The sequence below is a fragment of the Mus pahari genome, chromosome 14 (genome assembly GCF_900095145.1).
Source record: "Mus pahari chromosome 14, PAHARI_EIJ_v1.1, whole genome shotgun sequence".
NCBI classification, from domain to species: domain Eukaryota; kingdom Metazoa; phylum Chordata; class Mammalia; order Rodentia; family Muridae; genus Mus; species Mus pahari.
The window spans coordinates 27141217-27153651 of record NC_034603.1 but is presented as its reverse complement, the minus strand read 5'-3'; the positions used below and the strand labels follow the sequence as shown (position 1 = coordinate 27153651).

The 12435-nt window shown below is 55.5% G+C and overlaps 1 protein-coding gene across 1 annotated transcript in view; it reads left to right on the top strand.

Moving 5' to 3' along the window:
* Window positions 1-1583: 1583 nt before the first annotated feature.
* Obscn (obscurin, cytoskeletal calmodulin and titin-interacting RhoGEF) overlaps window positions 1584-12435 on the top strand; it is a 139479-nt gene continuing 128627 nt past the window's right edge. The window contains 9 exon segments of the mRNA XM_029545663.1: window positions 1584-1722; window positions 4409-5411; window positions 5998-6267; window positions 6931-7191; window positions 7551-7859; window positions 8156-8422; window positions 9044-9325; window positions 10653-10928; window positions 12331-12428. Of these exon segments, the coding sequence (XP_029401523.1) occupies window positions 4430-5411; window positions 5998-6267; window positions 6931-7191; window positions 7551-7859; window positions 8156-8422; window positions 9044-9325; window positions 10653-10928; window positions 12331-12428 (2745 nt within the window). The 5' untranslated portion in view covers window positions 1584-1722; window positions 4409-4429.

Here is a 12435-nt window from a genome sequence, read left to right as displayed (position 1 = left end):
TGGGAGGGCATGGAGCATGCATGCCTCAACATAAGCTGGTGTCTCCATACCCATGCACACACATGTGGACTAACACCTGTACAGTGTGCACACACCACACACCCATACCCATAAGAGCCCATATTTGTGCAATGACCACGGCTCTTCAGGTTCTTGCTCCTGGGCCTGGTATCTTCCTTGTCTCTTTCCTTATTGAGATCAGGCATTATCTCCTTTAAAATTCACACGATAAAGCCTCTCATTCCCCCTGCCCCGTGTCTACTGTTAGGGGGTGGGGCTTTTGGGAAAACTTTCAAAGTAGAATGGAGGATGTACTTAAATAGGGACCCCAAGAGTGCTCTTGCCCCCTCTGCCAGGCAGGGACTGGGGATACTAGTTAGAAGAGGGTCCTTACCACAGGACACGGAACCCTGGCCTTATCCCAGGGGAATAAGGGGAAGACAGGAAGTAAGAAGCAGCTCCCAGCCGACTACTTCCAGCAGACTCTCCCTCTGGATCCCACGGCACTGGCAACTAGTCAGAGAGTATGTGGGCCACAAGAGACAAGCTTTGGCATCCCCACTGACTCCCCATGTCTTTAGATGGGGCCTTAGGGAGAGCTGTATACCTCCCTCACTCCTGGCTCTCCAAGGGTTAGGGAAGACTAAGGATCTCACCAGCTATTCCCCCACCCCAGGCTTCCTTGCTGCCAGCTTATCTCCCTAGGCAGGGACTACACAATGTCAGCATCTGTGAACAGGCCTGCCCGGGGCACGAAACAGCAGGCAGTGTCAGTGCCCGCCTCTACCCCAGCATCAGACCCCTTGGCCCTAGCTTGGTTGGTTCTTACTAGGGTTCTACTCTCATTTAAAGCCACCATAGATTCAGATAGCCTGAGCATGGCACAAGGACCAAGGTTGCCTGGGTCATGGGTTCGGAGTAGGTATGAGTCAGGGATCAGTGTATGTAGCTCCTGGCTGTCCCCTTACACTGCTGGGACCCAGGAGGGCCAGGTGCGGAGCAGAGCAGGTTGCCCTAGTCCCTTGGAGTAAACTTGATCCTCAATACTTTTTAGGGCAGACTTGAGTTCATCCTAGTTTTTCTATATGTTCTGGTTTTCTTGGGTGCCCATGGGTTCCTGTAAAGTGCTCCTGAGTCTTTGGGTTGGTTGGGTTAGGCTGATTCTAGACTCCCGTGTGGTTCTGTGATCCCTTAGATATAGTCCTGGTTCTGTGTGGTGGTCCTGGGTCCCCTTGATGGTCTGTGCCAAGTCTTTAAGACTGCTGACTGGACCTTCTTGGCACCATCCCGGGACCCTAGGATCTTTCCCCACCAACACTCCAGGATGCTGGTCCGAGGAAAGCCGGACCAGCTCCCGTCCTCCCCACTTCCCTCATCACAGCGGGAAGACACAGGCGTCTTCCTGCTCCTGAACACCTGCCCTTTGCCTCCTTGGGGCTGAGGGTGAAACTGAATCCTGGACAGTGACACCAGGGCTATTTTGGAGCTAGGCTGGGCTGGGCTGACCAGAATGGGGGTGGGGCGAGGGCGGGCCCAGCCTTCTTCAGCTGACAGCGTCTGCCTGTCCTTTCGTCCCTGTCCAGTCTGAGGACCGGCTGGAGTGTGGGCTGCTGGGTGGGAACCACGTCGGCCTGGGCCCCAGGAAGGAGGCAGACCCAGCAGCCCCCAACTCACCATCTGTGCCCCTTGCCTGGGGGCTGCCCCAACCCCTGGTAGACACAGGTGAGGAGGCAGGGCCGCCGTGAGGGCCATCTTTCGTTCCTGGAGGTCAGATGGCTGAAGGTCGTGGTGTTCTGTGGAGCTTGGGGACTTTAGGGGTTCAGTCATCCTGAGGCCTTCCCTGAGAAGAGAGTAGGCTAGATGCCAGATCTGGGCCCTTCTGTGACTCTGAGTTGAGATCCCATAATGGGAAGGGGCAGTTTGCCCTGAGGGACCTGGGAGGGCTGTGGCTGGCATCGTGCAACCACTGCCTGGCTGGGACGCCCCTTAGTCTCCCTACTGCCTGGGGGTCTGGCGTCCCTGCCCCCAGCTCTTCTGAGATGGATGCCCGCTGACAGCTGGGGCTATTTTGGGCCTGTTGGCTCAGTGGAGGGGACAGCCAGAGGGGCACTGACACTTGACTCCAGGAAAGAATTTCCCGGGGAGTGGGGGAAGTCACAGGCCCGGGGTCTAAGGTGAGGCTGAGCTCAGGGGTTGCCCTTGGAAATTCGTTCTAGAAGGGCATGGGGGCCACGGGCTTGCGTTCTTGGAGTGGTGTGGAGGAAGGGGAGGGCCAGCAAGATGGAGTTCCAGGGATGGGGTAGTCTCTGCCATGGACTGTATAGTGACAAGGCCATCAGGCCCCAGGCTAGCTAGGCCTAGCCTGTGTGTCACCTCCCGTTTGGTTCATCCAGAAAACTGGTCCACCCTGCAAGAGGCAGAATAGTCATGTTCTGTTAAAGTGGTGGAAGGTGTGGGTTACGGTATGGCCATTTGCGTGAGGGAGTGGCAGGGGCTCCTGAAAACTACCTTAGAGGATAGAGGAGTCCAAGTCACCTGCAGGGGTGTGGAGGGGGTGAGGAAGAGCTGACTTCCTAGGAGGAAGAAGCTCCTCTCAGAGGCCGGGGATGACCACCTGGACCCCCCTGCTTAGGAGATGCAACCTTCAGCCCCAAACCAGGCGAGAGGTCAGGCTTCCCTGGGGATAGATTTCCTGGAAGCATCTGTCACACTCCGGTTTCCTCATCTGCAGGAAAGAGAACCGATTCCCCAGTCCTGGGAGCCCCTCTCTGGCCTCAGACGTGCTTGGCAGGGTGAGCAAGGGGGTCTGAGATTGTCAATCTGAACCCACTAATAGTGGCCAGTGACTTGGTATTCAGCTGACTGGTAACGTAGTTGTAGAGGGGAATACAGGACTTGAACAGACAGTGAGACCCCGGGACTACATCTGTGGAGGCCTAGGAAGACCCTGGGATCTCCAATCCAGGAACTGTGGACCTGCTGAGGCTGGGTCCAGCTCCCTTTAAATATGTGTGTGCCACAGTCTATTTGCACACTCTTGTTCGTGCGTCTCTGGATGGGCCACTCCAGCCTATGCATAGGATGGTGGGTAGAGGCATAAGGTGCCCTGCCTTGCTTCTGGGGACCTACAGATTGAGCAGGGAGCTCTCACTCAAGGCCCCTGAAAGCTGATGTCAAGACAGATCTTCTATGGGACAGATGCTGAAAGGCAGCTCCAGGGGCTGGACTTGGGCCCCAGTTGGTGCAGCCCAACAGCCCTACCCTAAGAGATGGGGCCTGTTTGTGGGTGGGGGACAGAGGTGCTGACTGGACAGTGAGTCAGCAAACTGGCCAGTGCTGCCCAGCCCTGGTCCGGGATCAGTCTCCTAGAAGAGGATTAGGGGATTAGCTACCTGAATCACAGGACCTGGAGCCGGAGGGTCAGGGAGCAGAAGCCCATCAACTGGCTGGTCCTGTGTCAGGCAGCCCAGGCTAAGAGACTGGAGCCTGTGTCAAAGCAGAGCAGATGCAGAGGCTGAGGTCTCTGCACTGGGGTACCCATGTCTGCCAGAGGTGGAGGAAGTTAGCCTGTTGAGCCAGCTGCAGTGCCCATTGTTCCTATATAAGACCTGGGGCAGGCAGGTAATTTCAGCCGCTGGCTGGATCAATGGCAGCTTGGCTGGGGCTGTCTTGATTGGGCAGAGGCCAGCCTTATTTGGGTACTGATGATTCCTAGGAGGACTGAGGCATGCAATCGTGTGTCCCACGTTGGCAGGACCATGTTAAGGACTGAATAGTGACAAGGCCATCAGGTCCCAGGTGAGTTAGGCCCAGCTCTTGGAGAGAGAATCTGGCTGTACTGGTCCCAGACTATAGGGACCCTCCTGCCACTCTTTGCAGCCATTGGCTAACCCTGCTCTTACCTGGGGCCAGGTTTTCCCGGAGGATTGGCAGTGTGAGGGCAGACAGGTCCTAGCAGGTTATCTGCATGCCCAGTGAGTGAGGCGCCTTTTGTTAACACGAGTCCCACTTCGGGTGAGGTTGATGGCTCCTCTCCTTCCCTGTTGGTTGAAGAACATGTTCCCTTGGGAGTCAAGAGGACTTCCTAGTTTGGAACTTAAGGGACATCACTTTGGGTCATGAGACTGGAGTTGGGAATAGAGTGGAGGCACATCAAGGTAGCCGAAGAGGCTAGACTTTCAAGTCACAGAAATGGACCAATCTGAACCGCTGGACTTCGGAGGCACTCGAGTGGGCTGGGAGTGGAGGAGTAATGGAGACCTAGTGAGGAGGTAGCCCATGTGGAGATGCCCATTTGGTTAAATTGGCCTCTTCAAGTAACACTGGACGAGGAGGAAGAGGGTAGACTGTGGTACAGGCGACTGGCTCGTCTCAACACCCTCATGCCCATCATCTCTGTCTTTTGTAGTCCTCCAACCCCACTGACATAATGGACCACTCCTTCAGCGGAGCACCCCGCTTCCTGACGCGGCCAAAGGCCTTTGTAGTATCTGTTGGCAAGGATGCCACGCTGAGCTGCCAGATCGTGGGCAACCCCACGCCACACGTGAGCTGGGAGAAGGACCGGCAGCCAGTGGAGGCAGGAGCGCGCTTCCGCCTGGCCCAGGACGGGGATGTGTACCGCCTCACCATCCTCGATCTGGCGCTAGGTGACAGCGGGCAGTATGTGTGTCGCGCGAGGAACGCCATAGGGGAGGCCTTCGCCGCCGTCGGCCTGCGAGTGGACTCGGAGGGCACGTGTGCCGAGCAGGCGCCCCACTTTCTGCTGCGGCCCACGTCCATTCGCGTGCGCGAGGGCGCAGACGCCACCTTCCGATGTCGCGTTGGAGGCTCACCACAACCTGCTGTGAGCTGGTCCAAAGATGGGCGGCGCCTGGGCCCACCCGATGCCCCCCATGTGCGCGTGGAAGATCTCGGCGAGGCGAGCGCGCTTCGTATCCGGTCGGCAAGGCCTCGTGATGGTGGCACCTATGAAGTCCGAGCAGAGAATCCGCTGGGCTCCGCCAGCGCTGCCGCTGCTCTGGTGGTGGACTTGGACGCCGAGGTTGCCGGACCACCCGGCACCTCCACCGCCACGCTCCTGGCGCATCTGCAGCAGCGGCGAGAGGCCATGCGCGCAGAGGGCGTCCCCCCTTCTCCACCCGGCGCTGGCACGCGCACCTGCACGGTGACCGAAGGCAAACACGCGCGCCTCAGCTGCTTTGTGACCGGCGAGCCTAAGCCCCAGACAGTGTGGAAGAAGGACGGGCAGCTGGTGACCGAGGGCCGGCGACACGTAGTGTATGAGGACGAGCAAGAGAACTTCGTCCTTAAGATTCTTTTCTGCAAGCAGTCCGACCGCGGCCTTTACACCTGCACAGCATCCAACCTCGTGGGCCAGACCTACAGCTCGGTGCTGGTGGTCGTGAGAGGTGAGCAAGCTTGTTGCCCCGCACATGCGCAGGGCTGACGCTCTTTGCGGACAAACCCCCTCCATGCACCTCGTCAGTTCACTTGAGCACCAGCTGCACTTCCAGATGACCTGGTGCAAAGATCTGCTAAAGTCTCGTGCCTTCATCCTGAGATGGAGGTCTGAGCGGCTCTCCTTCCTCAAAACACACGGGCGATGATGGCCTCTGGCCTGAACCATCATAGTCCCAGTCACTACCTCTACATCCCTCCCTGCACACCCCTACCTCACATAGCGCCTGTTTCTTCCGTGTTCCACTTTCTCCTCTTACTCTCCACTCTGTCCCGTCAGCTCACCTATTCGACCATGTCCCTTCTTCATTTTTGGTCCCTTGGTCCGTTGAGGACATCTCCCCTTCCCCTCCGGTCTGCCAACTCCGATCGTCCACGCCTATGCCCCGTCTCCTCCCTTGCCTCCTTCTATCTGTTAGATTCAGGTTCCCTGCTGTCATTCCTCGCCACTCTCTCTGCTCGCTTGCCTTGTCCCTTGCCCTGCTCCTGTCGGAGCCCTGCCATTGGTCCCTCTCTCTCACTGCTTCCCTCTCTCAGAGCCGACGGTGCCCTTCAAGAAGCGGCTGCAGGACCTGGAGGTGCAAGAGAAAGAGTCTGCCACATTCCAGTGCGAGGTGGCTCAGGCAGCCACCGAGGCGGCGTGGTTCAAGGAGGAGACCCGGCTATGGGCCAGCGCCAAGTACGACATCGAGGAGGAGGGCACCGAGCGCCGGCTGACCGTGCGCAACGTCTCGGCAGACGACGATGCGGTGTACATCTGTGAGACCACAGAGGGCAGCCGCACGGTTGCAGAGCTCTCTGTTCAAGGCAGGCGTGCGGGGCGGGGCGAGGCGGGGCGAGGCGGGGCCAGGAGTGCAAACAAGCCTGGGTGCAGAGGTGGCAGGCTTCTCACTCAAGGGGTACTGATGACATCAGTTGAGTGTGGGCAAGAGGGCAGGTGAATGGGGCTGAATTGAGAGGGACAGGGCAGAAGGACCAGGATGAGGGACAGGCGGGGGGGGGGGCAGGGCAGAGGGGATCTGGGCTGTGGGGAGGGGGTGGGGTCAACTGGAGTGTGAGGGGTCAGGTTGATAAGAGGGTGCTCTCTGGAATTGGTGGGAAAGATAGGTTGGGGTACAGTGGTGGGGCAGAGTGCACAAGCGGTAAGTCAGTAGGTGGGGAGGTTCTTGGGCATGGAGGTATGTAGTGGGGTGTGGCTGGGGACAGTTGAGCCTAGCAGCGCTCAGAGGGAGGCTAGGGTTAGGGTTAAGCCTGGTTCTGGACCGGCAAGGGAACAGAAGGTTGGTATGTATGCGTGAGTGTGTGTGTGTGTGTGTGTGTGTGTGTGTGTGTGTAAGAGTGAAGCAGGCAGAAGGACGGGGCTGGATACATTGGAAGGTGGGTTGGAGGCCACAAGAGTAGGGGATGCGCAAAAGGAGTTTGGGGTCCACAGGGGCTTGTCTTATCATCTTGGCAACTTTCCCACTCTAGGAAACTTGACCAGAAAGCTGCCTCGGAAGACAGCGGTGCGCACTGGAGACACAGCCATCTTTTGGGTGGAGCTGGCTGTCCCCGAAGGCCCTGTCCGGTGGCTACGGAATCAGGAGGAGATGGTGGCAGGGGGCCGGGTTGCCATCACTGCAGAAGGCACGTGCCACACGCTGACCATCTTCCAGTGCACCTTGGAGGACATGGGAGAGGTGGCCTTTGTGTCTGGTGGCTGCCGGACGACCACCCAGTTCTGTGTATCAGGTAAGGGCCAGAAGGATGGTCTTTGGGTGGACCTCCCTGCAGGGACCCAGCTGTACCCCAGGCCTCGCTCCATGCTGTAGGCTTCCCTTACCAGTAGTGGTCCAAGGGTGGCAGAAAATTGTCGTGTGTCCTCCACTCCAAGTTGAGGAAGGGACGTCCCACTGCAACCGGGTGGCAGCAGGTCTGGAGAAAGGCTTCCGAGCCCACTGATGGTGGGTGGTACCATCCCATCCACCAGAGCCGTGCCCGGAGGAGACTGGAGGTCCATCAGCCGTTCACTTTCTGGTGACATCAGGCTAGGGTTTGGCATGCTCTGAGAGATTTTCTCAGTTGGTGAGCTCAGCCTGTTTTCCACACAGCACCCAGGAGGCCACCCCTGTACCCTCCTGCTGACCCTGTTGTAAAGGCCAAGACAGAGAGTTCTGTGACCCTCAGCTGGTCCCCACCACCCCGTGGGGACCGCCCTGTCACTATTGATGGCTATGTGGTGGAGAAGAGGAAGCTGGGTGCCTATGCCTGGAGCAGGTGTCACGAAGCTGGATGGGTGGCCACGACTGAGTTCACCATCACTGGTGTGGCCGAGGAAGGGGACTTCCAGTTCCGAGTGTCAGCCATCAATCACTTTGGCCAGAGTCCTTACCTTGAGTTTCCAGGGACCATGCACTTGGGTGAGTGAGACCGTTTAGTGACATCACAGGGGGCTGCCACCTGCCCTTGAGTTACCTGACCCCAAAGCATGGTTCTGCATCTAGGGGAGCCAGGATGATCTTAAGGGGACTCTCTATATAGGTTGGGAGATGTTGGGCATCCTAAGATCATCCCACTGACCCTGGCCCTGCTCAACAGTCTCAGCAAGCTAGGCTTCAGCTACTCCATCTGTGTGGGGGCAGGGAAGAGGAGGGGAAGATAAGGGCTGTGCTCTCAACTGTCCCCAACTCTCCCCTTAATGCTGCTCACTCTGCAGTCCCCATGCTGGCCGTAAAGACACCTCTGAAGGCGGTGGAGGCAGTGGAGGGTGGTGAAGTCACTTTCTCCGTGGACCTCACGGTGGCCTCTTCGGGCGAATGGTTCCTGGATGGGGAGGCCTTGAAAGCGAGCAGTATATATGTGATCCGTTGTGACCGCACCCGGCATATGCTCACCATCAGAGAGGTGCCCGCCAGATTGCACGGGGCACAGCTGAAGTTTGTGGCTAATGGCATTGAAACTAGCATCCGAATGGTGGTCCGAGGTAGGCCTGAGTCCCAGAGTCCCATTTCTTTTCTTTTCTTTTCTTTTTTGGTGTGGTGGTGGGCGGGAGGGATAGACTCTAGAGAAGGTTTTACTGGAGGCCATGTGATAAAGGGGGCAAGGCAGCTGGGTGGTTGGGGCTGTTCATCCCAGGCTGGCAGTTGAGGCTGGGCTCTGTGTGTGTGTGTGTGTGTGTGTGTGTGTGTGTCTGTGTGTCTGTGTAAGATGCCCTGTGGTCGGACCATATCTCTTACTGCCTTTTTTCTCATTCTCTCTTCTTCCTATCTCCTCTCTGCCTGTTTCTTTCTCGCCCCCACATCCCTCCTCCATGCTTGCTTTCCCCATGCTTTCTGTCTTTTTACTGGCACCTTGAATTCACCTGTCCCTTCTTTTCCTCACTCCTCCCTCTGCCCCTCCCTCCTCTTGCCTCCCACTGACTTACTTTCCACGGCTGCTTCTTTGCTTCCCACCCACCTTTTCTCCTGGGTCTTTTCCCTTTTATTTCTCGCTCTCTACCCTCATATCCCCTCTCCTCTCCTTCACTGCCTACAACTCCTTTTGCCCACCTTCTTGTGGTCTCTTTGTCCCTATTAACTTTCCTTAAACCGCCCCTGACCTGTAGCGGCTCTGGGGCTGCCCAGTGATAAGCTTCCTGCCACGGCTGCGCGGGAGGTGCTGGCCCAGTTGCACGAGGAGGCACGGCTGCTGGCTGAGCTGTCGGACCAGGCTGCTGCTGTGACTTGGCTGAAGGACGGTCGTGAGCTGTCCCTGGGGCCCAAGTATGAGATGCAGATGTCAGCTGGGAGGCGAGCACTGCTGGTGCGGGACGTGGCACAGGATGATGCTGGCCTCTATGAGTGTGTCAGTCGTGGGAGCCGAACTGCCTACCAGCTGTTGGTGCAAGGTGAGCACGTGTGGGCGGTGGGGCTGGCATCGTGTCCTTGTGCTGCACTGTGGTTCTGGATGTGTATTCTCTGTCCCGTAGCTCCAGGCATGGACTGAGGGGTTCTGGGCAGTGGGATAGCTGTTTTCTGATGAGTGTATGCATGTGTGTGTGTGTGTGTGTGTGTGTGTATGTGTGTGACTGTGTGTACTTCTCTATGTGTGTACATATGTGCACACATGTATGTATATGCACGTGCCTCTGTGTGTATATATGTACATACTAACATATGTACACACATGTGTGTATGTGTGTGCATGCATGTATGTGCATACATGTGTGTGCCTCTCTGTGTGTATATACATATGTGCACACGTGTGTGTGCCTGTGTGTGTGTGTGTGTGTGTGTGTGTGTGTGTTTTAGTGGTGGTGGGTAGCTCAGTTCTATAGGAAGAAGGAGTCCCTTGCTGTGGTTGGAACCTCTGGTCTGGGAGAGCATCAGCATCCTGTAAGTCTGGGCACCTGCATCTGTACCATGTAGTCTTCACAACAGATGGCTGTGTGGATACTGTGACTGGGGCCCAGCAGGTCCTCAGGGGCACATGTGCAAGTGTGCTGGGGCAAAGACAGCAGGACGCTTGGGTTCCTCTTGCTACCGCTTCTTGCAGTATGACACAGGGGTATGGCACTGGCTGGAGGCAGTTTTGGACACCAGGCAGGGCAAGGGTACCTCCTTCTGCTCCCTGCATGAAGGTGCTGTAGACTTCCAGCCCTGGCAGAGATGCACAGCACCCTTCAAGGGACTGGTGTTCCTCACACTGGATCATTGGGTGGGTGGGGTCCACATATATCTCCACGGACGACAACTCTTTGCTGCCGTTTCTCACACGGGCTCTGAAAACCTACAAATGCATACATTCCGTGCATCAGGATTCTTAGTAATATGCATGGCTGTAAGTTTGGCTGTATCCAAAAGCAAAAATCATGCCATAGTCAGTGTCCAGTTGGCAGAGAAAACTGGGGATGTGTTCATGAGTGGGGCCTTCCTCTGCTCTGTGGAAAGTGTTTCTGAAGGTGGGCAGATTAGGAAATGAGAGGCCATTGTCTCTGCCTGTAGGGATGGCCTGGTGATTTCTTGTGGGCCTTCCCTGCCATTCTGTTCTGGCCGGTGAAGGGTTGGACATCACATCCTCAGATTTAAGAAGAGCCACAGCCAAGCCACAGGCCAGGGAGCAGCTTTGTGGCAGGAACTGGAGTTTCCCAGAGTCTGGGGTTTGCTAATCAGAATCCAGAACTGAGGAGCTTGGCAGGGTGCTCTGAATAAGTGTCCTTGTCTAACTGTCCCCAGAGCCCAAGCCGGTGTTTGCCAAGGGGCAGCAGGCACACAGCGAGGTGAAGGCAGAGGCGGGGGCCAGTGCCACACTGAGCTGCGAGGTGGCCCAGGCCCAGACTGAGGTGACCTGGTTCAAGGATGGGAAGAAGCTGAGCTCCAGCTCGAAGGTGCGCGTGGAGGCCTCGGGCTGCTCCAGGAGGCTGGTGGTGCAGCAGGCGGGCAAAGCGGATGCTGGGGAGTACAGCTGCGAGGCCGGGGGTCAGAAGCTCTCCTTCTGCCTGGATGTGGCAGGTCAGTCCTTTGGGACAATCAGCATATGTATTTATAGTTTTTATATCTTCTTGAGTTTAGTTATTTTTTTCTTTTGAGACAGGGCCTCACCATGTATCTTTTGTCTGGCCTTGAGTGGAACTTGTAATGTAGATCAGGATAGTCTCAAACTTAGAGATCTGCTTTATTATTATTATTATTATTATTATTATTATTATTATTATTATTATGCTTCCCAATTGTTAAGATTAAAGCCATGTACCACCATACCTGGCTTATGAATTTTCCTTATTTCTTTTTAAAAGTTTTTAAAGATTTATTTTATTATGTATATAGTATTCTGCCTGCATGTATACTTGCATATCAGAAGAGGGCATCAGATCCCATTACAGATGGTTATGAGCCACCATGTGGTTGCTGGGAATTGAACTCAGGACCTGTGGAAGAACAGCTAGTGCTTTTGACCTCCGAGACATCTCTCCAGCCTTCTTCCTTCCTCCCTCCCTCCCTTCCTTCCTCTCTCTCTGCCTTCCCTCCCCACTCTTTTTTCTTCTTTCTCTTTTTTTTCTTCTTCTTCCTCCTCCTATACTTTTTTGAGACAGAGTTTCTCTGTAGCCCTGTCTCTCTTGGAACTCATGTTGTAGACCAGATTGTCCCTGAACTCACAGAGATCTGCCTGCCTCTACCTCCTGAGTGCTGGGATTAAAGGCATATGCCACCATGCCCAGCTGCTTATAAATTTCTTTTTTTTTAAAACTTTTTTTTAAAGATTTATTTTATTTATATAAGTACACCGTAGCTGTCTTCAAACACACCAGAAGAGGGCATCTAATCCCATTACAGTTGGTTGTGAGCCACCATGTGGTTGCTGGCAATTGAACTCAGGACCTCTGGAAGAGCGGTCAGTGTTCTTAACCACTGAGTCATCTCTCCAGCCCTATAAATTTCTTTTGTTTGTTTGTTTGTTTGTTTGTTTTGTTTTGTTTTTTGAGACAGGGTTTCTCTGTATAGCCTTGGCTGTCCTGGAACTCACTTAATAGACCAGGTTGGCCTCGAACTCAGAAATCAGCCTGCCTCTGCCTCCCGAGTGCTGGGATTAAAGGCGTGCACCACCATGCCCAGCATAAATTTCTTATTATGCCCAATTTATCAACTAATCTTTATCAAGGGCACTCCAGGGAAACCATATATGTAGTGTTTGCTGTTATCTGCATTTGAGGCACCTATAGTAGGCCTTGGAATGTTCTCTGGGTGGATAGGGAGACTGATTTTCCCTGTGTTTAGAGGCCTTAGGGATTCTCCTGAGCATAGTGCAGAACCTGGGTGACACTGCCCTCCAGATGACCCACCCAGGATCTTCCTAGTTGCAACTCTGCTAATCTAGACCGTGCCTCTAACTCTGAATGTCCACATCTGTCCCCAGAGCCCAAGCCGGTGTTTGCCAAGGGGCAGCAGGCACACAGCGAGGTGAAGGCAGAGGCGGGGGCCAGCGCCACACTGAGCTGCGAGGTGGCCCAGGCCCAGACTG